This window comes from Salvelinus alpinus, chromosome 2 (assembly GCF_045679555.1).
Source record: "Salvelinus alpinus chromosome 2, SLU_Salpinus.1, whole genome shotgun sequence".
Classification (NCBI taxonomy): Eukaryota; Metazoa; Chordata; class Actinopteri; order Salmoniformes; family Salmonidae; genus Salvelinus; species Salvelinus alpinus.
The window spans coordinates 94,014,909-94,040,429 of record NC_092087.1 but is presented as its reverse complement, the minus strand read 5'-3'; the positions used below and the strand labels follow the sequence as shown (position 1 = coordinate 94,040,429).

Below are 25,521 nucleotides of genomic sequence, written 5' to 3'. Positions count from 1 at the left end.
AGAACTCTGACAGGCTCTGGTCCACTACAGTAATAGAACTAGGACAGGTTCTGGTCCATTACAGAACTAGAAGTAGGACAGGCTCTGGTCCATTATAGTAATAGAACTAGGACAGGCTCTGGTCCACTACAGTACAAGAACTAGAACAGGTTCTGGTCCACTACAGTAATAGAACTAGGACAGGCTCTGGTCCACTACAGTACAAGAACTAGAACAGGTTCTGGTCCATTACAGTACTAGAACTCTGACAGGCTCTGGTCCACTACAGTAATAGAACTAGGACAGGTTCTGGTCCATTACAGTACTAGAAGTAGGACAGGTTCTGGTCCACTACAGTAATAGAACTAGGACAGGCTCTGGTCCACTACAGTACAAGAACTAGGACAGGTTCTGGTCCACTACAGTACAAGAACTAGGACAGGCTCTGGTCCACTACAGTAATAGAACTAGGACAGGCTCTGGTCCACTACAGTAATAGAACTAGGACAGGCTCTGGTCCATTACAGTAATAGAAATAGGACAGGCTCTGGTCCACTACAGTAATAGAACTAGGACAGGCTCTGGTCCACTACAGTACAAGAACTAGGACAGGTTCTGGTCCACTACAGTAATAGAACTAGGACAGGCTCTGGTCCATTACAGTAATAGAACTAGGACAGGTTCTGGTCCACTACAGTAATAGAACTAGGACAGGCTCTGGTCCACTACAGTACAATAACTAGGACAGGTTCTGGTCCACTACAGTAATAGAACTAGGACAGGCTCTGGTCCATTACAGTAATAGAACTAGGACAGGCTCTGGTCCATTACAGTAATAGAACTAGGACAGGTTCTGGTCCACTACAGTAATAGAACTATGACAGGCTCTGGTCCATTACAGTAATAGAACAAGGACAGGCTCTGGTCCACGACAGTAATAGGACTAGGACAGGCTCTGGTCCATTATAGTAATAGAACTAGGACAGGCTATTGTCCACTACAGTAATAGAACTAGGACAGGCTCTGGTCCACTACAGTAATAGAACTAGGATAGGCTATTGTCCACTACAGTACTAGAACTAGGACAGGCTCTGGTCCACTACAGTAATAGAACTAGGATAGGCTCTGGTCCATTATAGTAATAGAACTAGGACAGGCTATTGTCCACTACAGTACTAGAACTAGGACAGGCTCTGGTCCATTACAGTAATAGAACTAGGACAGGCTCTGGTCCACTACAGTACTAGAACTAGGACAGGCTCTGGTCCACTACAGTAATAGAACTAGGACAGGCTCTGGTCCACTACAGTACTAGAACTAGGACAGGCTCTGGTCCACTACAGTACTAGAACTAGGACAGGCTCTGGTCCATTACAGTAACAGAACTAGGACAGGCTCTGGTCCACTACAGTAATAGAAGTAGGACAGGCTCTGGTCCACTACAGTACTAGAACTAGGACAGGCTCTGGTCCATTACAGTAATAGAACTAGGACAGGCTCTGGTCCACTACAGTAATAGAAGTAGGACAGGCTCTGGTCCACTACAGTACTAGAACTAGGACAGGCTCTGGTCCATTACAGTAACAGAACTAGGACAGGCTCTGGTCCACTACAGTACTAGAACTAGGACAGGCTCTGGTCCATTACAGTAACAGAACTAGGACAGGCTCTGGTCCATTACAGTAACAGAACTAGGACAGGCTCTGGTCCACTACAGTACTAGAACAAGAACAGGTTCTGGTCCACTACAGTACTAGAACTAGGACAGGCTCTGGTCCACTACAGTACTAGAACTATGACAGGCTCTGGTCCACTACAGTAATAGAACTAGGACAGGCTCTGTTCCATTACTAGCTACTAGAACTAGGACAGGCTCCGTTCCATTACTAGCTACTAGAACTAGGACAGGCAGCGTTCCATTACTAGCTACTAGAACCAGGACAGGCTCCGTTCCATTACTAGCTACTAGAACTAGGACAGGCTCCGTTCCATTACTAGCTACTAGAACCAGGACAGGCTCTGTTCCATTACTAGCTACTAGAACTAGGACAGGCTCCGTTCCATTACTAGCTACTAGAACTAGGACAGGCTCCGTTCCATTACTAGCTACTAGAACTAGGACAGGCTCCGTTCCATTACTAGCTACTAGAACTAGGACAGGCTCCGTTCCATTACTAGCTACTAGAACTAGGACAGGCTCCGTTCCATTACTAGCTACTAGAACTAGGACAGGCTCCGTTCCATTACTAGCTACTAGAACTAGGGCAGGCTCCGTTCCATTACTAGCTACTAGAACTAGGACAGGCTCCGTTCCATTACTAGCTACTAGAACTAGGACAGGCTCCGTTCCATTACTAGCTACTAGAACTAGGACAGGCTCTGTTCCATTACTAGTTACTAGAACTCTCTCTGTCCTTGTCAAAGTTGCTGAGACTTGCTGATATTTTGGTTCATTCCCAAAATAGCACCCTATTTCTTACACGCAGTTGACTACTTTTGACTATTGGGCCTGGTCAAACGTAGTGCACAATATAGGGAATAGGGTTGCATTTGGGACAGGCCCTTACCGTCTCAGAATGAGTCAGAACCCACTGGGAACAGAAGTCAATTCAATGTATATTTCTCTTTGGTTCAACGTAATTTCATTGAAATGACAGTGTGCCCAGTGAGAAGCCACAAATGACGTGGATTTTCTGCAATCTACAGCAGCAGCCATTCAAATGTTTCCACTGATCAGTTATCTCATTTAAATAGGCCAGAGTTATTATTGGAGTATGTTAGCAAACTCTGTTTACAACATCACAATCTATTTTTAACAAAAATAGTTTTAATATAGGCTTTTCAAATGAAGAGCAAAGAAGGGCTTCTGTCCGTGTTCATTAGGCTACAACTTAGCTTATGTGTACAACTTATTTCAACTCATGAATGTACACATTTACAATTTAGTGTATAATTCTTTAGAGTCTAAAACGTTTGGGAAGGGGGGGTTGTTAATTTGACATATGGAATTGTTTTAAGATGGTCATTTTATGTATCATTTAGCTTTTTGATTTCAAATTTTAGAACCCCTTTAGTTATATAAAAAATTATAAAAAAATGATTTGATAAAATATTGATTTTGGCCTTTACTACGAAAGCCCATAGAAACGCAGTGAATAACAAACACATTCATAAGTGGCAAAAAGGACAGTCAAACAATAAATAATAATAAACATGGTTTTGAAGTGTCTGTCCTAAATCGAGGAGAAATTTTTTAAAACATCTGTAAATATATTAAATGACATGGTACACATTTTTTGCGCTTTTTGGGAGTAGAGGCACAAAACTTAGTTCATAACTTATTTAGAACGGGGGGGGGAAATGAACATCCCCAGCAAGGATTCCACCTCAACGATTGGTCCCGCAGTGACTCAGTCATACGGATATTCTAGCCAATCGTCTGATCGGAAAAGTTCAACAGATGTTGCGGAAGATAGAAACATGCTATTGGAAGTTAGCTAGCCAGGATGATAACGTAGCTAGCTATCATATTTCAGCACATTGAGGACGCAAATTAATTAATCGTCATGGACACACTTCGGAAAGCAGGGCGAGGCAGCACAACATGTGTTTTCATTGCGTTAGTTGTAGCGACATGTCTTGAAACGATTCGTGCTTTCGGCCATAGCCAAGACAGCGAATTCACGTTTATCTTACCAGCCGGAAGAACCGAATGCTTTTTCCAAACGGCTGCGAAGAACGTTACCATGGAAGTGGAGTATCAGGTAAACGAACTAGTTGGTTAGCTGTCCAGTGTGTGCATTGGCGAGCAACAAAAGATCGCAACACAGAAGTAGCAGGCTTGTAACGTTAGCTAATGTAAACACGATACAGTCCCAGAAAGGCTAGCTGTGACAATGATGCTATTCTCAGTTCGCCTCCCGAGATGGCTAACTACAGTAGCAAGCTAGTCGCGCCAGATAACGTTATCTAGCTCGCTAGTTAAGGAGATAGCCACAGCGGCAAGCTATCTGGTTGTGCACTTAAGCATTTATGCTGTGTAGGACACTTGACCCAGGCTACGCATGAGATAGGCTAATTGAAGTCGTACAAGCAACGCTGCTGTTTTGCAGTGGTTTCCCCCCTATCCCCATCTATAACCGAACTATGATGCAGGTGAACCATATAGCTATAACCAAATTGTATCTTTCTCCCAGAGGAGGGAGAAAGGAAAGGGAAAGGGGGATACCTAGTCAGTTGTACAACTGAAATGTGTCTTCCGCATTTAACCCAACCCCTCTGAATCAGAGGTGCGGGGGGGGGGGCTGCCTTAATTGACCTCCACGTCTTCGGCGCCCGGGGAACAGTGGGTTAACTCCTGAGAGGGGTACATTTTCTCGTTAAATACTGTTTTATGAATGTCTCTCTCTCCATCTCTCTTCTTCCACTCTACAGAGATTTAGCCAGTGTAAGTGTTACAAATACATCATTATAAACTGGGTGGTTCGAGACCTGAATGCTGATTGGCAGACAACCGTGGTATATCAGACCGTATACCATGGGTATGGCCAAATATATATATTTTTGCTGTTCTAATTACGTTGGTAACCAGTTTATAATAGCAATAAGGCAACAGAGGGTGGGGTAGCTAAGGGCTGTGTCCTTACTCCGCGATGCGTCGTGCGTAAGAACAGCCCTTAGCCGTGGTATATTGGCCATATACCACATCTCCTTGGGCCTTATTGCTTAATTCTCCCACTTCACCTACATCTTGACACAAACTGCTCTAACAACTCTCTCAATTAGGTCATATCTATCAATATGTGTCTTTGTTCTATAGGCTGGTTAGCCTATCTGTCCCAGTCCATCCACAGAGGGTAGGGTAGCTAGCCTGATCCCAGATCTGTTTGTGCTTTTGCCTACTCCATTGTCAAGCATGTTGGCTAAAGAGCAGAAACAGAGTGGCCCCCCAGTCTACAGGGTAGCTCCAAGACTAGAGACCTGTGTAAGTGCACACTTCAGAGGAGTAGAGATTATTGGGACCCAGGCAGCTCTAGTCTGTTTGTTCAGTGGGAGAGTCCCTGTAGTGGAGTTTACAGGCAGCTCTAGTCTCTGTTTGCTTAGTGGGAGAGTCCCTGTAGTGGAGTTTACAGACAGCTTGCAACCTATTCAACTCAAGTGTGTGTGTGTTGATGTGTAACCCCTCTCAGGCAGTGTGTGTGTGTGTGTGTTGATGTGTAACCCCTCTCAGGCAGTGTGTGTGTGTTGATGTGTAACCCCTCTCAGGCTGTGTGTGTGTGTGTGTGTTGATGTGTAACCCCTCTCAGGCAGTGTGTGTGTGTGTTGATGTGTAACCCCTCTCAGGCAGTGTGTGTGTTGATGTGTAACCCCCCTCAGGCAGTGTGTGTGTTGATGTGTAACCCCTCTCAGGCAGTGTGTGTGTGTTGATGTGTAACCCCTCTCAGGCAGTGTGTGTGTTGATGTGTAACCCCCCTCAGGCAGTGTGTGTGTTGATGTGTAACCCCTCTCAGGCAGTGTGTGTGTGTTGATGTGTAACCCCTCTCAGGCAGTGTGTGTGTGTTGATGTGTAACCCCTCTCAGGCAGTGTGTGTGTTGATGTGTAACCCCTCTCAGGCAGTGTGTGTGTGTGTTGATGTGTAACCCCTCTCAGGCAGTGTGTGTGTGTTGATGTGTAACCCCTCTCAGGCAGTGTGTGTGTGTTGATGTGTAACCCCTCTCAGGCAGTGTGTGTGTGTGTGTGTGTGTGTGTGTGTGTGTGTGTGTGTGTGTGTGTGTGTGTGTGTGTTGATGTGTAACCCCTCTCAGGCAGTGTGTGTGTTGATGTGTAACCCCTCTCAGGCAGTGTGTGTGTGTGTGTGTGTGTGTGTGTGTGTGTGTGTGTGTTGATGTGTAACCCCTCTCAGGCAGTGTGTGTGTTGATGTGTAACCCCTCTCAGGCAGTGTGTGTGTGTTGATGTGTGACCCCTCTCAGGCAGTGTGTGTGTGTTGATGTGTGACCCCTCTCAGGCAGTGTGTGTGTGTTGATGTGTAATCCCTCTCAGGCAGTGTGTTGATGTGTAATCCCTCTCAGGCAGTGTGTTGATGTGTAATCCCTCTCAGGCAGTGTGTTGATGTGTAACCCCTCTCAGGCAGTGTGTGTGTTGATGTGTAACCCCTCTCAGGCAGTGTGTGTGTGTTGATGTGTGACCCCTCTCAGGCAGTGTGTGTGTGTTGATGTGTAATCCCTCTCAGGCAGTGTGTTGATGTGTGACCCCTCTCAGGCAGTATGTGACCCCTCTCAGGCTGTGTGTGTGTTGATGTGTAACCCCTCTCAGGCAGTGTGTGTGTGTGTGTGTGTGTGTGTGTGTGATGTGTAACCCCTCTCAGGCAGTGTGTGTGTGTGTGTGTGTGTGTGTGTGTGTGTGTGTGTGTGTGTGTGTGTGTGTGTGTGTGTGTGTGTGTTGTGTAACCCCTCTCAGGCAGTATGTGTGTTGATGTGTAACCCCTCTCAGGCAGTGTGTGTGTTGATGTGTAATCCCTCTCAGGCAGTGTGTGTGTGTGTTGATGTGTAACCCCTCTCAGGCAGTGTGTGTGTGTGTTGATGTGTAACCCCTCTCAGGCAGTGTGTGTGTTGATGTGTAACCCCTCTCAGGCAGTGTGTGTGTGTGTTGATGTGTAACCCCTCTCAGGCAGTGTGTGTGTTGATGTGTAACCCCTCTCAGGCAGTGTGTGTGTGTTGATGTGTAACCCCTCTCAGGCTGTGTGTGTGTGTGTGTTGATGTGTAACCCCTCTCAGGCTGTGTGTGTGTGTGTGTTGATGTGTAACCCCTCTCAGGCTGTGTGTGTGTGTGTGTTGATGTGTAACCCCTCTCAGGCTGTGTGTGTGTGTGTGTGTGTTGATGTGTAACCCCCCTCAGGCTGTGTGTGTGTGTTGATGTGTAACCCCTCTCAGGCTGTGTGTGTGTGTGTGTTGATGTGTAACCCCTCTCAGGCTGTGTGTGTGTTGATGTGTGACCCCTCTCAGGCAGTGTGTGTGTGTGTGTTGATGTGTAACCCCTCTCAGGCTGTGTGTGTGTGTGTGTTGATGTGTAACCCCTCTCAGGCTGTGTGTGTGTTGATGTGTAACCCCTCTCTAGGCTGTGTGTGTGTGTTGATGTGTAACCCCTCTCAGGCAGTGTGTGTGTGTGTTGATGTGTAACCCCTCTCAGGCTGTGTGTGTGTTGATGTGTAACCCCTCTCAGGCAGTGTGTGTGTGTGTTGATGTGTAACCCCTCTCAGGCAGTGTGTGTGTGTGTTGATGTGTAACCCCTCTCAGGCTGTGTGTGTGTTGATGTGTGACCCCTCTCAGGCAGTGTGTGTGTGTTGATGTGTAACCCCTCTCAGGCAGTGTGTGTGTTGATGTGTAACCCCTCTCAGGCAGTGTGTGTGTGTTGATGTGTGACCCCTCTCAGGCAGTGTGTGTGTGTTGATGTGTGACCCCTCTCAGGCAGTGTGTGTGTGTTGATGTGTAATCCCTCTCAGGCAGTGTGTTGATGTGTAATCCCTCTCAGGCAGTGTGTTGATGTGTAATCCCTCTCAGGCAGTGTGTTGATGTGTAACCCCTCTCAGGCAGTGTGTGTGTTGATGTGTAACCCCTCTCAGGCAGTGTGTGTGTGTTGATGTGTGACCCCTCTCAGGCAGTGTGTGTGTGTTGATGTGTAATCCCTCTCAGGCAGTGTGTTGATGTGTGACCCCTCTCAGGCAGTATGTGACCCCTCTCAGGCTGTGTGTGTGTTGATGTGTAACCCCTCTCAGGCAGTGTGTGTGTGTGTGTGTGTGTGTGTGTTGATGTGTAACCCCTCTCAGGCAGTGTGTGTGTGTGTGTGTGTGTGTGTGTGTGTGTGTGTGTGTGTGTGTGTGTGTGTGTGTGTGTGTGTGTGTTGTGTAACCCCTCTCAGGCAGTATGTGTGTTGATGTGTAACCCCTCTCAGGCAGTGTGTGTGTTGATGTGTAATCCCTCTCAGGCAGTGTGTGTGTGTGTTGATGTGTAACCCCTCTCAGGCAGTGTGTGTGTGTGTTGATGTGTAACCCCTCTCAGGCAGTGTGTGTGTTGATGTGTAACCCCTCTCAGGCAGTGTGTGTGTGTGTTGATGTGTAACCCCTCTCAGGCAGTGTGTGTGTTGATGTGTAACCCCTCTCAGGCAGTGTGTGTGTGTTGATGTGTAACCCCTCTCAGGCTGTGTGTGTGTGTGTGTTGATGTGTAACCCCTCTCAGGCTGTGTGTGTGTGTGTGTTGATGTGTAACCCCTCTCAGGCTGTGTGTGTGTGTGTGTTGATGTGTAACCCCTCTCAGGCTGTGTGTGTGTGTGTGTTGATGTGTAACCCCCCTCAGGCTGTGTGTGTGTGTTGATGTGTAACCCCTCTCAGGCTGTGTGTGTGTGTGTGTTGATGTGTAACCCCTCTCAGGCTGTGTGTGTGTTGATGTGTGACCCCTCTCAGGCAGTGTGTGTGTGTGTGTTGATGTGTAACCCCTCTCAGGCTGTGTGTGTGTGTGTGTTGATGTGTAACCCCTCTCAGGCTGTGTGTGTGTTGATGTGTAACCCCTCTCAGGCTGTGTGTGTGTTGATGTGTAACCCCTCTCAGGCAGTGTGTGTGTGTGTTGATGTGTAACCCCTCTCAGGCTGTGTGTGTGTTGATGTGTAACCCCTCTCAGGCAGTGTGTGTGTGTGTTGATGTGTAACCCCTCTCAGGCAGTGTGTGTGTGTGTTGATGTGTAACCCCTCTCAGGCTGTGTGTGTGTTGATGTGTAACCCCTCTCAGGCAGTGTGTGTGTGTGTTGATGTGTGACCCCTCTCAGGCAGTGTGTGTGTGTGTTGATGTGTAACCCCTCTCAGGCTGTGTGTGTGTGTGTGTTGATGTGTAACCCCTCTCAGGCAGTGTGTGTGTTGATGTGTAATCCCTCTCAGGCAGTGTGTGTGTTGATGTGTAACCCCTCTCAGGCAGTGTGTGTGTTGATGTGTGACCCCTCTCAGGCAGTGTGTGTGTGTGTGTTGATGTGTAACCCCTCTCAGGCAGTGTGTGTGTGTGTGTTGATGTGTAACCCCTCTCAGGCAGTGTGTGTGTTGATGTGTAACCCCTCTCAGGCAGTGTGTGTGTTGATGTGTGACCCCTCTCAGGCAGTGTGTGTGTGTGTGTTGATGTGTAACCCCTCTCAGGCAGTGTGTGTGTTGATGTGTAACCCCTCTCAGGCAGTGTGTGTGTGTTGATGTGTAACCCCTCTCAGGCAGTGTGTGTGTGTTGATGTGTAACCCCTCTCAGGCAGTGTGTGTGTTGATGTGTAACCCCTCTCAGGCTGTGTGTGTGTGTTGATGTGTAACCCCTCTCAGGCAGTGTGTGTGTGTTGATGTGTAACCCCTCTCAGGCAGTGTGTGTGTGTGTTGATGTGTAACCACTCTCAGGCAGTGTGTGTGTGTGTTGATGTGTAACCCCTCTCAGGCAGTGTGTGTGTGTTGATGTGTAACCCCTCTCAGGCAGTGTGTGTGTGTGTTGATGTGTAACCCCTCTCAGGCAGTGTGTGTGTGTGTTGATGTGTAACCACTCTCAGGCAGTGTGTGTGTGTTGATGTGTAACCCCTCTCAGGCAGTGTGTGTGTGTTGATGTGTAACCCCTCTCAGGCAGTGTGTGTGTTGATGTGTAACCCCCCTCAGGCAGTGTGTGTGTTGATGTGTAACCCCTCTCAGGCAGTGTGTGTGTGTTGATGTGTAACCCCTCTCAGGCAGTGTGTGTGTGTTGATGTGTAACCCCTCTCAGGCAGTGTGTGTGTGTTGATGTGTAACCCCTCTCAGGCAGTGTGTGTGTGTTGATGTGTAACCCCTCTCAGGCAGTGTGTGTGTGTTGATGTGTAACCCCTCTCAGGCAGTGTGTGTGTGTTGATGTGTAACCCCTCTCAGGCAGTGTGTGTGTGTTGATGTGTAACCCCTCTCAGGCAGTGTGTGTGTGTGTTGATGTGTAACCCCTATCAGGCAGTGTGTGTGTGTTGATGTGTAACCCCTCTCAGGCAGTGTGTGTGTGTTGATGTGTAACCCCTCTCAGGCAGTGTGTGTGTTGATGTGTAACCCCTCTCAGGCAGTGTGTGTGTGTGTTGATGTGTAACCCCTCTCAGGCAGTGTGTGTGTGTTGATGTGTAACCCCTCTCAGGCAGTGTGTGTGTTGATGTGTAACCCCTCTCAGGCAGTGTGTGTGTGTTGATGTGTAACCCCTCTCAGGCAGTGTGTGTGTGTGTTGATGTGTAACCCCTCTCAGGCAGTGTGTGTGTGTGTTGATGTGTAACCCCTCTCAGGCAGTGTGTGTGTGTTGATGTGTAACCCCTCTCAGGCAGTGTGTGTGTGTGTTGATGTGTAACCCCTCTCAGGCAGTGTGTGTGTGTTGATGTGTAACCCCTCTCAGGCAGTGTGTGTGTGTTGATGTGTAACCCCTCTCAGGCAGTGTGTGTGTTGATGTGTAACCCCTCTCAGGCAGTGTGTGTGTGTTGATGTGTGACCCCTCTCAGGCAGTGTGTGTGTTGATGTGTAACCCCTCTCAGGCAGTGTGTGTGTGTTGATGTGTAACCCCTCTCAGGCAGTGTGTGTGTGTTGATGTGTAACCCCTCTCAGGCTGTGTGTGTGTTGATGTGTAACCCCTCTCAGGCAGTGTGTGTGTTGATGTGTGACCCCTCTCAGGCTGTGTGTGTGTGTTGATGTGTAACCCCTCTCAGGCAGTGTGTGTGTGTGTTGATGTGTAACCCCTCTCAGGCAGTGTGTGTGTGTTGATGTGTAACCCCTCTCAGGCAGTGTGTGTGTTGATGTGTAACCCCTCTCAGGCAGTGTGTGTGTGTGTTGATGTGTAACCACTCTCAGGCAGTGTGTGTGTGTTGATGTGTAACCCCTCTCAGGCAGTGTGTGTGTTGATGTGTAACCACTCTCAGGCAGTGTGTGTGTGTTGATGTGTAACCCCTCTCAGGCAGTGTGTGTGTTGATGTGTAACCCCTCTCAGGCTGTGTGTGTGTGTTGATGTGTAACCCCTCTCAGGCAGTGTGTGTGTTGATGTGTAACCCCTCTCAGGCTGTGTGTGTGTGTTGATGTGTAACCACTCTCAGGCAGTGTGTGTGTGTTGATGTGTAACCCCTCTCAGGCAGTGTGTGTGTTGATGTGTAACCACTCTCAGGCAGTGTGTGTGTGTTGATGTGTAACCCCTCTCAGGCAGTGTGTGTGTGTGTTGATGTGTAACCCCTCTCAGGCAGTGTGTGTGTTGATGTGTAACCCCTCTCAGGCAGTGTGTGTGTTGATGTGTAACCCCTCTCAGGCAGTGTGTGTGTGTGTTGATGTGTAACCCCTCTCAGGCAGTGTGTGTGTGTTGATGTGTAACCCCTCTCAGGCAGTGTGTGTGTTGATGTGTAACCCCTCTCAGGCTGTGTGTGTGTGTTGATGTGTAACCACTCTCAGGCAGTGTGTGTGTGTTGATGTGTAACCCCTCTCAGGCAGTGTGTGTGTGTTGATGTGTAACCCCTCTCAGGCAGTGTGTGTGTTGATGTGTAACCACTCTCAGGCAGTGTGTGTGTGTTGATGTGTAACCCCTCTCAGGCAGTGTGTGTGTGTGTTGATGTGTAACCCCTCTCAGGCAGTGTGTGTGTTGATGTGTAACCCCCCTCAGGCAGTGTGTGTGTTGATGTGTAACCCCTCTCAGGCAGTGTGTGTGTGTTGATGTGTAACCCCTCTCAGGCAGTGTGTGTGTGTTGATGTGTAACCCCTCTCAGGCAGTGTGTGTGTGTTGATGTGTAACCCCTCTCAGGCAGTGTGTGTGTGTTGATGTGTAACCCCTCTCAGGCAGTGTGTGTGTGTTGATGTGTAATCCCTCTCAGGCTGTGTGTGTGTGTTGATGTGTAACCCCTATCAGGCAGTGTGTGTGTGTTGATGTGTAACCCCTCTCAGGCAGTGTGTGTGTGTTGATGTGTAACCCCTCTCAGGCAGTGTGTGTGTGTTGATGTGTAACCCCTCTCAGGCTGTGTGTGTGTGTGTTGATGTGTAACCCCTATCAGGCAGTGTGTGTGTGTTGATGTGTAACCCCTCTCAGGCAGTGTGTGTGTGTTGATGTGTAACCCCTCTCAGGCATGTGTGTGTGTGTGTTGATGTGTAACCCCTCTCAGGCAGTGTGTGTGTGTGTTGATGTGTAACCCCTCTCAGGCAGTGTGTGTGTGTTGATGTGTAACCCCTCTCAGGCAGTGTGTGTGTGTGTTGATGTGTAACCCCTCTCAGGCTGTGTGTGTGTGTGTGTTGATGTGTAACCCCTCTCAGGCAGTGTGTGTGTGTTGATGTGTAACCCCTCTCAGGCAGTGTGTGTGTGTGTTGATGTATAACCCCTCTCAGGCTGTGTGTGTGTTGATGTGTAACCCCTCTCAGGCAGTGTGTGTGTGTGTTGATGTGTAACCCCTCTCAGGCAGTGTGTGTGTGTGTTGATGTGTAACCCCTCTCAGGCAGTGTGTGTGTGTTGATGTGTAACCCCTCTCAGGCAGTGTGTGTGTGTGTTGATGTGTAACCCCTCTCAGGCAGTGTGTGTGTGTGTTGATGTGTAACCCCCCTCAGGCAGTGTGTGTGTTGATGTGTGACCCCTCTCAGGCAGTGTGTGTGTTGATGTGTAACCCCTCTCAGGCAGTGTGTGTGTGTGTTGATGTGTAACCCCTCTCAGGCAGTGTGTGTGTGTGTTGATGTGTAACCCCTCTCAGGCTGTGTGTGTGTGTGTGTTGATGTGTAACCCCTCTCAGGCAGTGTGTGTGTGTTGATGTGTAACCCCTCTCAGGCAGTGTGTGTGTGTGTTGATGTGTAACCCCTCTCAGGCTGTGTGTGTGTGTGTGTTGATGTGTAACCCCTCTCAGGCAGTGTGTGTGTGTTGATGTGTAACCCCTCTCAGGCAGTGTGTGTGTGTTGATGTGTAACCCCTCTCAGGCAGTGTGTGTGTGTGTTGATGTGTAACCCCTCTCAGGCTGTGTGTGTGTGTGTGTTGATGTGTAACCCCTCTCAGGCTGTGTGTGTGTGTGTGTTGATGTGTAACCCCCCTCAGGCTGTGTGTGTGTGTGTGTTGATGTGTAACCCCTCTCAGGCAGTGTGTGTGTTGATGTGTAACCCCTCTCAGGCAGTGTGTGTGTTGATGTGTAACCCCTCTCAGGCTGTGTGTGTGTGTGTGTTGATGTGTAACCCCTCTCAGGCAGTGTGTGTGTGTTGATGTGTAACCCCTCTCAGGCAGTGTGTGTGTGTTGATGTGTAATCCCTCTCAGGCAGTGTGTGTGTGTTGATGTGTAATCCCTCTCAGGCAGTGTGTGTTGATGTGTAACCCCTCTCAGGCAGTGTGTGTGTGTTGATGTGTAATCCCTCTCAGGCAGTGTGTGTGTGTTGATGTGTAACCCCTCTCAGGCAGTGTGTGTGTGTTGATGTGTAACCCCTCTCAGGCAGTGTGTGTGTGTTGATGTGTAACCCCTCTCAGGCAGTGTGTGTGTGTTGATGTGTAATCCCTCTCAGGCAGTGTGTGTGTGTTGATGTGTAACCCCTCTCAGGCAGTGTGTGTGTGTGTTGATGTGTGACCCCTCTCAGGCAGTGTGTGTGTTGATGTGTAACCCCTCTCAGGCAGTGTGTGTTGATGTGTAACCCCTCTCAGGCAGTGTGTGTGTGTGTTGATGTGTAACCCCTCTCAGGCAGTGTGTGTGTGTTGATGTGTAACCCCTCTCAGGCAGTGTGTGTGTGTGTTGATGTGTAACCCCTCTCAGGCAGTGTGTGTGTGTGTTGATGTGTAACCACTCTCAGGCAGTGTGTGTGTGTGTTGATGTGTAACCCCTCTCAGGCAGTGTGTGTGTGTTGATGTGTAACCCCTCTCAGGCAGTGTGTGTGTGTTGATGTGTAACCCCTCTCAGGCAGTGTGTGTGTTGATGTGTGTGTGTGTGTGTGTGTGTGTGTGTGTGTGTGTGTGTGTGTGTGTGTGTGTGTGTGTTGTGTAACCCCTCTCAGACAGTGTGTGTGTGTTGATGTGTAACCACTCTCAGGCAGTGTGTGTGTGTTGATGTGTAACCCCTCTCAGGCAGTGTGTGTGTTGATTGTGTGTGTGTGTGTGTGTGTGTGTGTGTGTGTGTGTGTGTGTGTGTGTGTGTGTGTGTGTGTGTTGTGTAACCCCTCTCAGACAGTGTGTGTGTGTGTGTGTGTGTGTGTGTGTGTGTGTGTGTGTGTGTGTGTGTGTTGTGTAACCCCTCTCAGACAGTGTGTGTGTTGATGTGTAACCCCTCTCAGGCAGTGTGTGTGTGTGTTGATGTGTAACCCCTCTCAGGCAGTGTGTGTGTTGGTGTGTGTGTGTGTGTGTGTGTGTGTGTGTGTGTGTGTTGTGTACCCCCTCTCAAGACAGTGTGTGTGTGTGTGTGTGTGTGTGTGTGTGTGTGTGTGTGTGTGTGTGTGTTGTGTAACCCCTCTCAGACAGTGTGTGTGTTGATGTGTAACCCCTCTCAGGCAGTGTGTGTGTGTGTTGATGTGTAATCCCTCTCAGGCAGTGTGTGTGTGTGTTGATGTGTAATCCCTCTCAGGCAGTGTGTGTGTGTTGATGTGTAATCCCTCTCAGGCAGTGTGTTGATGTGTAACCCCTCTCAGGCAGTGTGTGTGTGTTGATGTGTAATCCCTCTCAGGCAGTGTGTGTGTGTTGATGTGTAACCCCTCTCAGGCAGTGTGTGTGTTGATGTGTAATCCCTCTGTGTGTTGATGTGTAACCCCTCTCAGGCAGTGTGTGTGTGTTGATGTGTAACCCCTCTCAGGCAGTGTGTGTGTTCAGCACTAGTGAAGGACTGAATGTTATGACATACAGCCTTGTCCTGTAACATCAGACTGTTCATGTATAGATGGGTTTTCTGTGCCAGTAAGACTCACATATCTAGAAGAACAGCCCTGTGTGAGTTTTGTTTTCCTTGTGTAATGAGGTAGGGGTGTGAGAGTGAGAGTGTACATCTGATTTCAGTTGCCATACAGGGGACAGAGAAACAGTTTACAGAGAACCTAGTTCCTCCACTATGGTGTAGAGATTAGACCTGTGTGAGTTTTGTTTTCCTTGTGTAATGAGGTAGGGGTGTGAGAGTGAGAGTGTACATCTGATTTCAGTTGCCATACAGGGGACAGAGAAACAGTTTACAGAGAACCTAGTTCCTCCACTATGGTGTAGAGATTAGACCTGTGTGATAGGGAATAGAGATGCAGACGAGCCACAATGTAGTGCACTACCTGTGACCAGAGCCACAATGTAGTGCACTACCTGTGACCAGAGCCACAATGTAGTGTACTACCTGTGACCAGAGCCCCAATGTAGTGCACTACCTGTGACCAGAGCCCCAATGTAGTGCACTACCTGTGACCAGAGCCCCAATGTAGTGCACTACCTGTGACCAGAGCCCCAATGTAGTGCACTACCTGTGACCAGAGCCCCAATGTAGTGCACTACCTGTGACCAGACCCCTAATGTAGTGTACTACCTGTGACCAGAGCCCCAATGGCTTCTCAGAGAGTATGTAGGTACAGAATGTTCAGATAGTTTCTGTTCAACACATTTCTATCATCTGCCAGAGAGAATAGGGGATCCTGTCAGCTCTATTTACTCTATTTCTACCTGCACCATTCAGAGGGGTTCACGTCACTGAGTACACATCCTGTTTTACTCACACACATCATGTTTCATATCCTAGCTCTCTGACGTGCGGTGTGACTCATGTCTATGGCTGTTGTAAAAGTACCTTTCTAATGTGTGTGTGTGTGTGTGTGTGTGTGTGTTCCTCTCTCCAGGTGATAGCCGGTGCAGGTATGGATGTAGACTTCACCGTTCTCTCTCCTCACGGGTTCCAGCTCATCTCTGAGTTCCGCCGCTCAGACGGAGTCCACATGTCAGTACCGCTGCCTCTCATTGGTCCAATCTACTCACACAACATCTCTTCCGTGACGTCACAGTTCAACCTCAGATCAACCTGTGTCTTTTTTGACCTCGCTCTCTCCCCTTCCCCCTCTTTTTGCTTTGCTGTTGGCTTTGTGCCCACATCTCTGATTGGTTGCTTTCTCTGTGTCAGCGCCTCTGATTGGTTGTTTTGTTCTAGGGTGGAACCTACGGAAGAAGGAGACTACCAGATCTGTTTTGACAACAGCTTCAGCCGTTTCTCTGAGAAGATGGTCTTCTTTGAGGTTTATTTGTATTAGTATATCTTTATTCATTGGTTGATTTGATTTACTGTAAGTCGCTCTGGATAAAAGCATCTGCTAATTTAATGAAATGTGAATAGAGATACTATAAAGTGTGTGTGTGTGTGTGTGTGTGTGTGTGTGTGTGTGTGTGTGTGTGTGTGTGTGTGTGTGTGTGTGTGTGTGTGTGTGTGTGTGTGTGTGTGTGTGTGTGTGTGTGTGTGTGTGTGTGAAATGCAGGTCATCATCGAGGGACAGCCGAGCGACGTGGGCGGGGATGACGAGTGGGCGGGGCTTGGAGAGCCTGAGAGCCTATTGGAGTACAAGCTGGAGGACATTAGGGTGAGTAGGCTATTGGATGGATGACCATGTCTTCAACACATTCACTGTAACTGAAGAGAGAGAAAATCTGAACGTACACAGTACCTTCTTTTCAAACTCCCCCTCTCTCTCTTTCTCTCTTCACCATCACCCTGTCCCTTCGTCCTCTCTATCCTCTCTCCCCCACCCTCCCCTCGCTTCTTCCTACCTCCCTTCCCCCTCCTCTCCTCTCTCCCCCACCCTTCCCTCTCTCCTCTCTCCCTCCCCCTCCCCTCCTCTCCTCTCTCCCCTACCCTCACCTCTCTCTTCTCCTCTCTCCTCCTCCCCACACTCCTCCTCCCCCCCCTCCCCACCCTCCTCTCTCTCCCCTCCCCACCCTCCTCTCTCCTCCCCCCTCCCCACCCTCCTCTCTCTCCCCCTCCCCACCCTCACCTCTCTTCTCCTCTCTCCCCCTCCCCACCTTCCTCTCTCTTCCCCTCCCCACACTCCTTTCTCTCCCCCTCCCCACCCTCACCTCTCTCTTCTCCTCTCTCCCCCCCTCCCCCTCCTCTCCTCCCCCTCCCCACCCTCCTCTCTCTCCCCTCCCCACCCTCCTCTCTCTCCCTCCTCCCCTCTCTCCCCCTCCTCTCTCTCCCCCTCCCCACCCTCCTCTCTCTCCCTCCTCTCCCCCCCCCCCCCTCCAGGAGTCAATAGACTCAGTACACCGTCGGTTGGAGAGAAGTGGTCAGATGCAGACGGTACTGAGAGCGTTTGAGGCCAGGGACCGTAACCTGCTAGAAGACAACCTGTGGAGGGTCTCCTTCTGGTCCTGTACCAGTCTCATTGTAATGCTGGGGGTCGCACTAACTCAGGTAACACACCAGGACAACTTGTAGAGGGTCTCCTGGTCCTGTACCAGTCTCATTGTAATGCTGGGGGTCGCACTAACTCAGGTAACACACCACACACCAGGACAACTTGTAGAGGGTCTCCTGGTCCTGTACCAGTCTCAGTGCGACCCCCAGCATTACAATGAGACTGGTACAGGTGCGGTGCGGTGGGTCGGCGGTGCGGTGGGTCAGAGGTGATCAGGGAGGGATCACGGCTGACCCACGGCACCGCTGACCCACGGCACCGCTGAAGGTGCGTTTGATTTGAGCAGTGTGGGGGTCTTCTGCCAACATCAGTATTGGGCTGAAAGGTGCGTTTGATTTGAGCAGTGTGGGGGTCTTCTGCCACATCATTATTGGGCTGAAAGGTGCGTTTGATTTGAGCAGTGTGGGGGTCTTCTGCCAACATCAGTATTGGGCTGAAAGGTGCGTTTGATTTGAGCAGTGTGGGGGTCTTCTGCCAACATCAGTATTGGGCTGAAAGGTGCGTTTGATTTGAGCAGTGTGGGGGTCTTCTGCCAACATCAGTATTGGGCTGAAAGGTGCGTTTGATTTGAGCAGTGTGGGGGTCTTCTGCCAACATCAGCATTGGGCTGAAAGGTGCGTTTGATTTGAGCAGTGTGGGGGGTCGCGCGTCGTCGTGTGGGCCGGGGGTGCCGTCACCGCAAGTGGTTCTCATTAAAATGATTCAAGGTTGGCAGGTCTGTAGTTATGATGGGGGTCGCACTCACACAGATTTCACACACACACACACTAGGACAACCTGTAGACACTAGTTATAGACACACTAGTTATAGACACGCTAGTTATAGACACGCTAGTTATAGACACGCTAGTTATAGACACGCTAGTTATAGACACGCTAGTTATAGACACGCTATACTAGTTATAGACACGCTATACTAGTTATAGACACGCTATACTAGTTATAGACACGCTATACTAGTTATAGACACGCTATACTAGTTATAGACACGCTATACTAGTTATAGACACGCTATACTAGTTATAGACACGCTATACTAGTTATAGACACGCTATACTAGTTATAGACACGCTATACTAGTTATAGACACGCTATACTAGTTATAGACACGCTATACTAGTTATAGACACGCTATACTAGTTATAGACACGCTATACTAGTTATAGACACGCTATACTAGTTATAGACACGCTATACTAGTTATAGACACGCTATACTAGTTATAGACACGCTATACTAGTTATAGACACGCTATACTAGTTATAGACACGCTATACTAGTGTAATCAGTCACTCGGGTAACATTATCTCAGTGTCTAACTGTCCGTTCCTCCTCTCTCAGGTCTATACCGTCCGCAGACTGTTTGACGATAAGAGGCGTGTCTGTACATAAAGACACGCCCACTCCGCCACCTCACAGCCAATCAGGGTTAAGGTGGGAAGAGAAGACGAGGAAGCAGAGGAGGATGCAGAAGAGTAAATATCGTGTATCACGAATTGCACCCTATTCCCTATCTAGAGCCTATCTCTGGTCAGAAGTTTTACATTTTTTTTTTTTAATTGAACCTTTATTTAACTAGGCCAGTTAAGATTTACCCAGGGGCAGAACGACAGAATTTTACCTCGTCAGCTCGGGGATTCGATCCAGCAACCTTTCGGTTACTGGCCCAACGCTCTAACCACTAGGTTACCAGCCGCGCCTAGTAGTGCACTATCTAGGGAATAGGGTGCTATTTGGGACACTGCCGTACAGCTCTGCCGTCTGGGCTCAACACAGTGCCTTTTACTCCCTGGGCGGCGTTCATTAGACACAGAACTAGACAACAGTTGGAAGGGACGGAGGTTCTGCCTTAATTTATCCAATGAGAATGTTCACTTTTGCGTTCACGGAAAACATTTTTTCCGCCCTCTTTGTGCTTATTGAACGCAGCTCTTGGACCGTAATCCACAAAGTGTCCCAAGAGTTGGCGTGCTGATCTAGCATCAGGTGCCAATCTGTCCATGTAATCTGATTCATTATGATCTAAAGGGCCAAACTGATCCTAGATCAGCCCTCATACTCTGAGAGACTTCATGTTCATTCATTTTTTTGTTTTGGATCATCCCATAGAAATAGAATCACTAAAATGAGAGACTCATCGTTTGTAGATCAGTGGGTCCAGGGGCAGACTGGCATTTCGGGCAAATACCAGATGGGCTGGTCCATTTTTAGCCCAATGGCCCTGTCTCAATTAGCATTTTGTAAAAAATTATATAATATATATATATATTATATAATTTCTACAAAATGATAATTCTCTATATCTAATAATGCGTGCGTCATGGAGAAAAATGGGTCAGTGTGTTAGAAATTCCAGAGCTTATGGTCCAAGTCTGCCCCTGAGTCAGTCAGTCATAATTTACCCACAATGCATCAAGGATGTGATCCGCTCAAAAGTGCACGTTGGGTTTAAATCTCTCTAGTAATTTAATTTCTATGGATCCTCCTATTTTACCAGAACAAGCCCCACCCAACTCCTAATGTCCTTCTTCTCCTCTCATTGGTCCATGTCTTTGTGACCTGTTGGCTACCCACAATCACCTTTTTTTGCTGTTACTGAGTTTTATGTGCCAGTAAGATTCTATGCTGATATCTAGATGTGTGTGTGTGTGTGTGTGTGTGTGTGTGTGTGTGTGTGTGTGTGTGTGTGTGTGTGTGTGTGTGTGTGTGTGTGTGTGTGTGTGTGTGTGTGTGTGTGTGTGTGTGTGTGTTTGTGTGAGTGTCCATCTAACTTCAGTTGTGGTATAGGGGACAGAAACAGTTTACAGAGAACCTAGTTTACCGTTGATCCTACAGCTTTCGCTACGTCCCAATCCTCCACCCTCCCCCCCCCCCCCTCCCCCCGAGTGTATACTTGCCTTGCATACTCTGTCATGGGTTTAATGGTTGAAACTCCCTCCAGCCAATGACTACACCATTCCAATGCTTTATAAAACATAACAAAAAGTGTACGAGTTAACACTTTGGGAGATGGGTGGAGAATTTGGAGGCCACCTGTGATTGTAACTAAGAAGGGAGTGGTACTTTGAGCATTATTAACCATGTCGCCATGGCAGCCAGTGATTTTAATGTTGTTTTTTACACAATAAAAGACAGAACATTTGATTTGAGGAACGGTGTAGTTGTTATTTTATTGTAAAGGACCAGGACCTGGAGTCGTATCCACAAAACACCTCAAAGTAGGAGTGCTGATCCAGGATCTGTCCCTATAATCTGATTCATTATGACCTAACAGGCAAAACTGATTCTAGATCTGAGATGCTTTGTGACTACGGTCCCAGGATGAATGGTACTGATTGCAGTGGACAGCTGTTGCCCTCTAGAGGCCTACCGACATCATGACAAACATACAGACCACAGTATACCCTATGAAACATGTCATTTTCCAGGAAGTAGCCTTGTAGTTTAAACTTTTGTAGAGGCTTTTTGAATGGATGGTCTTCAGCGCAAATACCACATAAAAGGCACCTAGCAGAAGTAAATTAATCTTTAAACAGATAAAATCGTATATATTTGATATATAATCGTCAAGCCCACTCAAAGGATTAGGGGACATGACCCTGAAGTTAGACGTAGGATAATGTCACTTTAACGGGTTATTACCAAGAAGGCATCATCAGTATTCATTGTTAGGTGTGTCCATCAGCTGCGCCGTACTCGGGACACGATTCAGTCCAAGGAGTGTTATCGAGCAGTGAACTGGACAGCTAACAGTGTGGCTTTCATAGGTCATTTACTCAGTCACAGAGACGGAGATTGATTTAGACTTTATTAGGATCACCAAGGGAAGTGGGAGGGGTTGAAGTGATGAAGAGAGGTAGTTGAGCAGTGAAAGAGGGAAGGAAAAAAGAGCTGGGGGATAGAGGGAGAAGAATAAATTAAGAGAGAAAAAAGGCATTTTGTTTAGTCAGTTAGTTCATACTTGCATCTGTTACTAGACTAAAACAAGCAGCAGGTAGGCATCCCACAATCCTTCAGGATAATACAGGAAAAGGAAGTGAGTTTTTGACGACCACTAAGTCACAAGGTGTGTGTGTGTGTGTGTGTCCACGTGCGTGCTTGTGTGTTAACCTGCAGTTTGTCTTCAGGGAAAACCAGAGACATGAGGAGAAACATAAACAGTCTCACACATCTAACAGCATAACACTAGAAGCTCCACATCGCCCCCCTGTGGCCAGGAGTAGCATAGCATGTCAGGCATTACAGGCTCCATGCTCCCTGGTGTGAAGTCCCCTAGGTACAGATCTAGGATCAGCTTCCCTTCCCCCAATTCTAACCTAACCGTTAACCATTAGTGGGGAAAATGCTAAACTGCCCCCAGATCTGTGTCTAGGGGCAACTTCACCCCAGACAGTGTACCATGCAATGCAGTACCTTATTAGTGTGCTCACCTGTGGCCAGGGTAGCATTAAAGGCTAGCTCCATAGCGTCCCCATTTGGACTGAACTAACATGACAGGGCATTACAGGCTCCATGCAGTGCACTACCCTGGGGCCTAGGTTAGCATGGTAGAATTAAAGGCTAGCTCCATAGCACCCCCATGTGGCCTGGAGTAACATGACAGGGAATTACAGGCTCCATGCAGTTCTCTACCCTGGCGCCTAGGTTAGCATGGTAGCATTAAAGACTAGCTCCATGGCGCCCCCATGTGGACTGAACTAGCATGACAGGGCATCACAGGCTCCATGCAGTTCAGTACCTTATTGGTGCACTGACGCACAGTGTTGAAGAGATCAGAAACATCTTACTGGTTATCCTGGTGGAAATCAACAGCCAATGAAGTGTTACGTTCCAAAGAGTTGATTTTAGTTTGGGAGGGAATTTAAGACGGCCAATTGGGATAATGTACTATCAAATGAACATATAAATGAATGGTGTAATGAAATGATCAATAAGTATCTGAAAGTGGGAAAGGTACTCATGGAACGTGTTCTGATGCAATGAATCTTACTGTTGTACATTGCAATGTATCACTGTTATTGCCTCCCAACTCAGATAAACTATTACAATAATAATACACACAGATGCATCAATACAATTCTCAAATGTCCAACTGAAGCAGGGCTCTGCAGTGTTGTGTGTGTGTGTGTGTGTGTGTGTATATACTGACTGCAGTAGGGCCTTGGTCTTGCGTGTCGGGTGTGTCGGGTGCACTCTCCCCCGTGGCGCCGCGGCGCACTCTCCCCCGTGGCGCAGCGCCATTGATTCTGCCGGGGAAACTCCACGCGTAGTGTTCTGGCTTGCCGCCCTCATAGCAGCGCCTCTGATCTGAGTTTAGCAGCGGACGCCGTCGTCGTCGGTTGGTGGAGTCACCTTTCAGCCGGGATACATCCGCTTTCAGTTGGAGAATTTGTTGGCCCTGCTTCTCCAAGAGAGCCTGTTGCTTCTGCTGTTTGAGGATAAACTGAGCCAACCGTTCCACCAGAGCCAATGAGAAAACACGACATTAATGGGCAACATAAAATAAACGTAACAAAATAACTTACAGTTGGCTCGGTCCTTCTTTTGGGCCGCCTCCTCGTATTTGGTTCCGTTCCCCGGGAGCTTTGCCCCGTCTCTAGGCTCACTCCCTGCCTCTTTGTCCCCCCTGAGGTGGAGCTTTGTCCACGTCTCTAGGCTCACTCCCTGCCTCTCTTTGTCCCCCCCGAGGTGGAGCTTTGTCCCCGTCTCTAGGCTCACTCCCTGCCCCTCTTTGTCCCCCCGAGGTGGAGCTTTGTCCACGTCTCTAGGCTCACTCCCTGCCTCTCTTTGTCCCCCCGAGGTGGAGCTTTGCCCCGTCTCTAGGCTCACTCCTTGCCTCTCTTTGTCCCCCCGAGGTGGAGCTTTGTCCCCGTCTCTAGGCTCACTCCCTGCCTCTCTTTGTCCCCCCGAGGTGGAGCTTTGTCCCCGTCTCTAGGCTCACTCCCTGCCTCTCTTTGTCCCCCTGAGGTGGAGCTTTGTCCCCGTCTCTAGGCTCATTCCCTGCCTGTCTTTGTCCCCCCCACGGTGCTCCCTTTATGTGGCCTGGACTGCTGGTTGTCACTCTCCCCTAATTTCCCGATTGGTTCCATCAGCGTCGCGGTGCCCCGCCCGGGTACTCCTAGCAGAGGGGGCCGACGTCCCGGCACGTACATCCCCTCTATCATCAACCTCCCGCGATACCACAGTATGGTTTTGTTTCACATGGTTCTAATAATCTAGTTAAATGGATACTTTAGGATTGTCACTTTAAAACATTAAAGTTAATGCATTTACATTGCTGTCACATTCAGCAAAACTATCTGGAGAGGAAGATATGGGTGTAGAGAGAGAGAGAGATAGCGTTATGTTAGATGGGTGTCCTGACTCTCTGTGGTTACTAAAGATCCCATGATCCAGGACCTGTCCATATAATCTGATTCATTATGACCTAACAGGCAAAACTGATTCTAGATCAGAACTCCTACTCTGAGACAGTTTGTGGCTACGGTCGCAGGATGAATATGGTCCTGATTGGACTGCTGTTGCCCCTTACTGACAAACACATCCGTATACATTGTTAGGTGTGTCTGTCAGCTGCTTTGTACTCGGGACACGATTCAATCCAAGGAGTGTTATCGAGCAGTGGGTAGGTCATTTACAGAGATTACATTCAATGAGTGATAGAGGGAAAGAGAGAGATGAGGGGAGAGAAAGAGAGACAGAGACAGAGAGAGGGGGGGTGAACAGGAACAAAAAGACCGCTGTCCCTTTATACCACTTTATGTTTATTATTCCATATCACATCTTTATACACCTTCTTCAAAATACTGTTCTATTCTACCATCCCTTGTTCACCCAGTGATTCATTCCTTTTATCATTTCATTCATATGTTCATTCAATAGGAAAGCCACAGGTAAGAGGCACTTAGAAAAATAGAAAAAGTCATTTTTTAAAAAAGAATACAAAGAGTCTGAAACGACATCCTATTCCCTTTGTGGTGCACTTTGTGGTGCACTACCCCCTCTGTCTGGTTTCTGATTGGTCCATTCAGGAAGCAGGTCCATTTTGATTGGTCCATTCGGGAAGCAGGTCTATTTTGATTGGTCTATTCAGGAAGCAGAGGCCAGATTGACAGCAAGCTACCATTTACAATAGACTGGGCTAAAAGCCGGGATTTAATTAAAGAAGCGATAAGCAAACAACACTCTCAACAATGATCCTTTTAAAGGGAATTTCCAAGATGTTTGCAGAGATTGCATTTGCGGTAAACGCTGCGGATGTCATAAATGACCTTTTAAAAGTCAAGTGCAGTGAGCTCATCGACAAAGCATCTTTGATTGAATCCTGGCCCTTGTCTAACAACTATCTACTACTAACATCGATAACTGACGAGACACTAAGTATCTATATTGACTACAGGGTTGGTGCCAATTCCATGTCAATTCCAGTCAATTCAGAGAGAAAACCAAATTCCAATTCCAAATGTTCCTCATTAAAGAGCATTGGATTGGAACTTTCTGAACTTACTGAAATTGAAACGGAATGGACACCAACCCTGACTGGTTACCACTGTTCTTTGAGTGAACTGTGAGGGCAGTTGTAGCTACCTAGTTTCCATTGAAATCAATTCATTTTATAGCATAATTAGCATTTCATCAAAATGAATTTTTAAAAAGCTGCGAGCTAGAAAAGACTTACTATAATACTCCTGCATAGATATCGAAGTGCATATTGAAGATTAGATCTAAAAATACAACTGTACATATGATCCAGTAAGGAGAGAAACATTTAAAACAGTATAAAGAAATAAGTATTTTGTTATTAATTATGGAGTGTATTTGTTATTAAAAATGTTTTTGAATAAGTGCTTCCATGTGAGTATTCTATGTATTCACAAAAACCTGTTTGATTTGAAATTCTGTCTGATCCCCTGGTTTAAACTAAGTTCATTAAAAGTAAGTTAGAGTTAAACAAAAAATGTAGGTTTCATTTTTTTCTCTCTCTCAATCCCTTTAAAAAAATGTAAGGTATTAAACATTGTTACAAAGTTATAAAAAACTATGTGATCAAAAGTACATAGTTTTGCTTAAATGAAAAAAAGTTAAATAGTAAATAATAGTAAATAATAATGTAAATAATACATGACATAACAATAACATGACAATTTGAATATTGAGAGAGAATACATGACATAACAATAACATGACA

At 47.6% G+C, this 25,521-nt stretch overlaps 1 protein-coding gene across 2 annotated transcripts; it reads left to right on the top strand.

Moving 5' to 3' along the window:
• The first annotated feature begins 3,412 nt into the window (after positions 1–3,412).
• Positions 3,413–20,482, top strand: tmed1b (transmembrane p24 trafficking protein 1b). 2 transcript variants are annotated; one of them, XR_011673569.1, is made up of 6 exons: positions 3,413–3,743; positions 15,771–15,868; positions 16,076–16,160; positions 16,398–16,499; positions 17,162–17,410; positions 18,675–20,482. XR_011673569.1 is itself a non-coding variant. In XM_071390050.1 (6 exons), exons 1-6 carry the CDS (start codon positions 3,546–3,548, stop codon positions 18,723–18,725), a joined length of 702 nt encoding a protein of 233 aa, XP_071246151.1. In that variant the 5' UTR covers positions 3,415–3,545; the 3' UTR covers positions 18,726–20,482. The 2 variants fall into 2 exon arrangements, 1 of the variants encoding a protein (XP_071246151.1); XM_071390050.1 differs by having other exon boundaries at positions 3,415–3,743; positions 17,162–17,329.
• The last annotated feature ends 5,039 nt before the right edge of the window (positions 20,483–25,521 follow it).

Coding starts and splice junctions, on each gene's coding strand:
- tmed1b (XM_071390050.1), top strand. CDS start 3,546: ATGGACACACTTCGGAAAGCAGGGCGAGGCAGCACAACATGTGTTTTC. Junction 16,500..17,161: donor ACAAGCTGGAGGACATTAGG/GTGAGTAGGCTA, acceptor CCCCCCCTCCAG/GAGTCAATAGACTCAGTACA. Junction 17,330..18,674: donor TGGGGGTCGCACTAACTCAG/GTAACACACCAG, acceptor CTCCTCTCTCAG/GTCTATACCGTCCGCAGACT.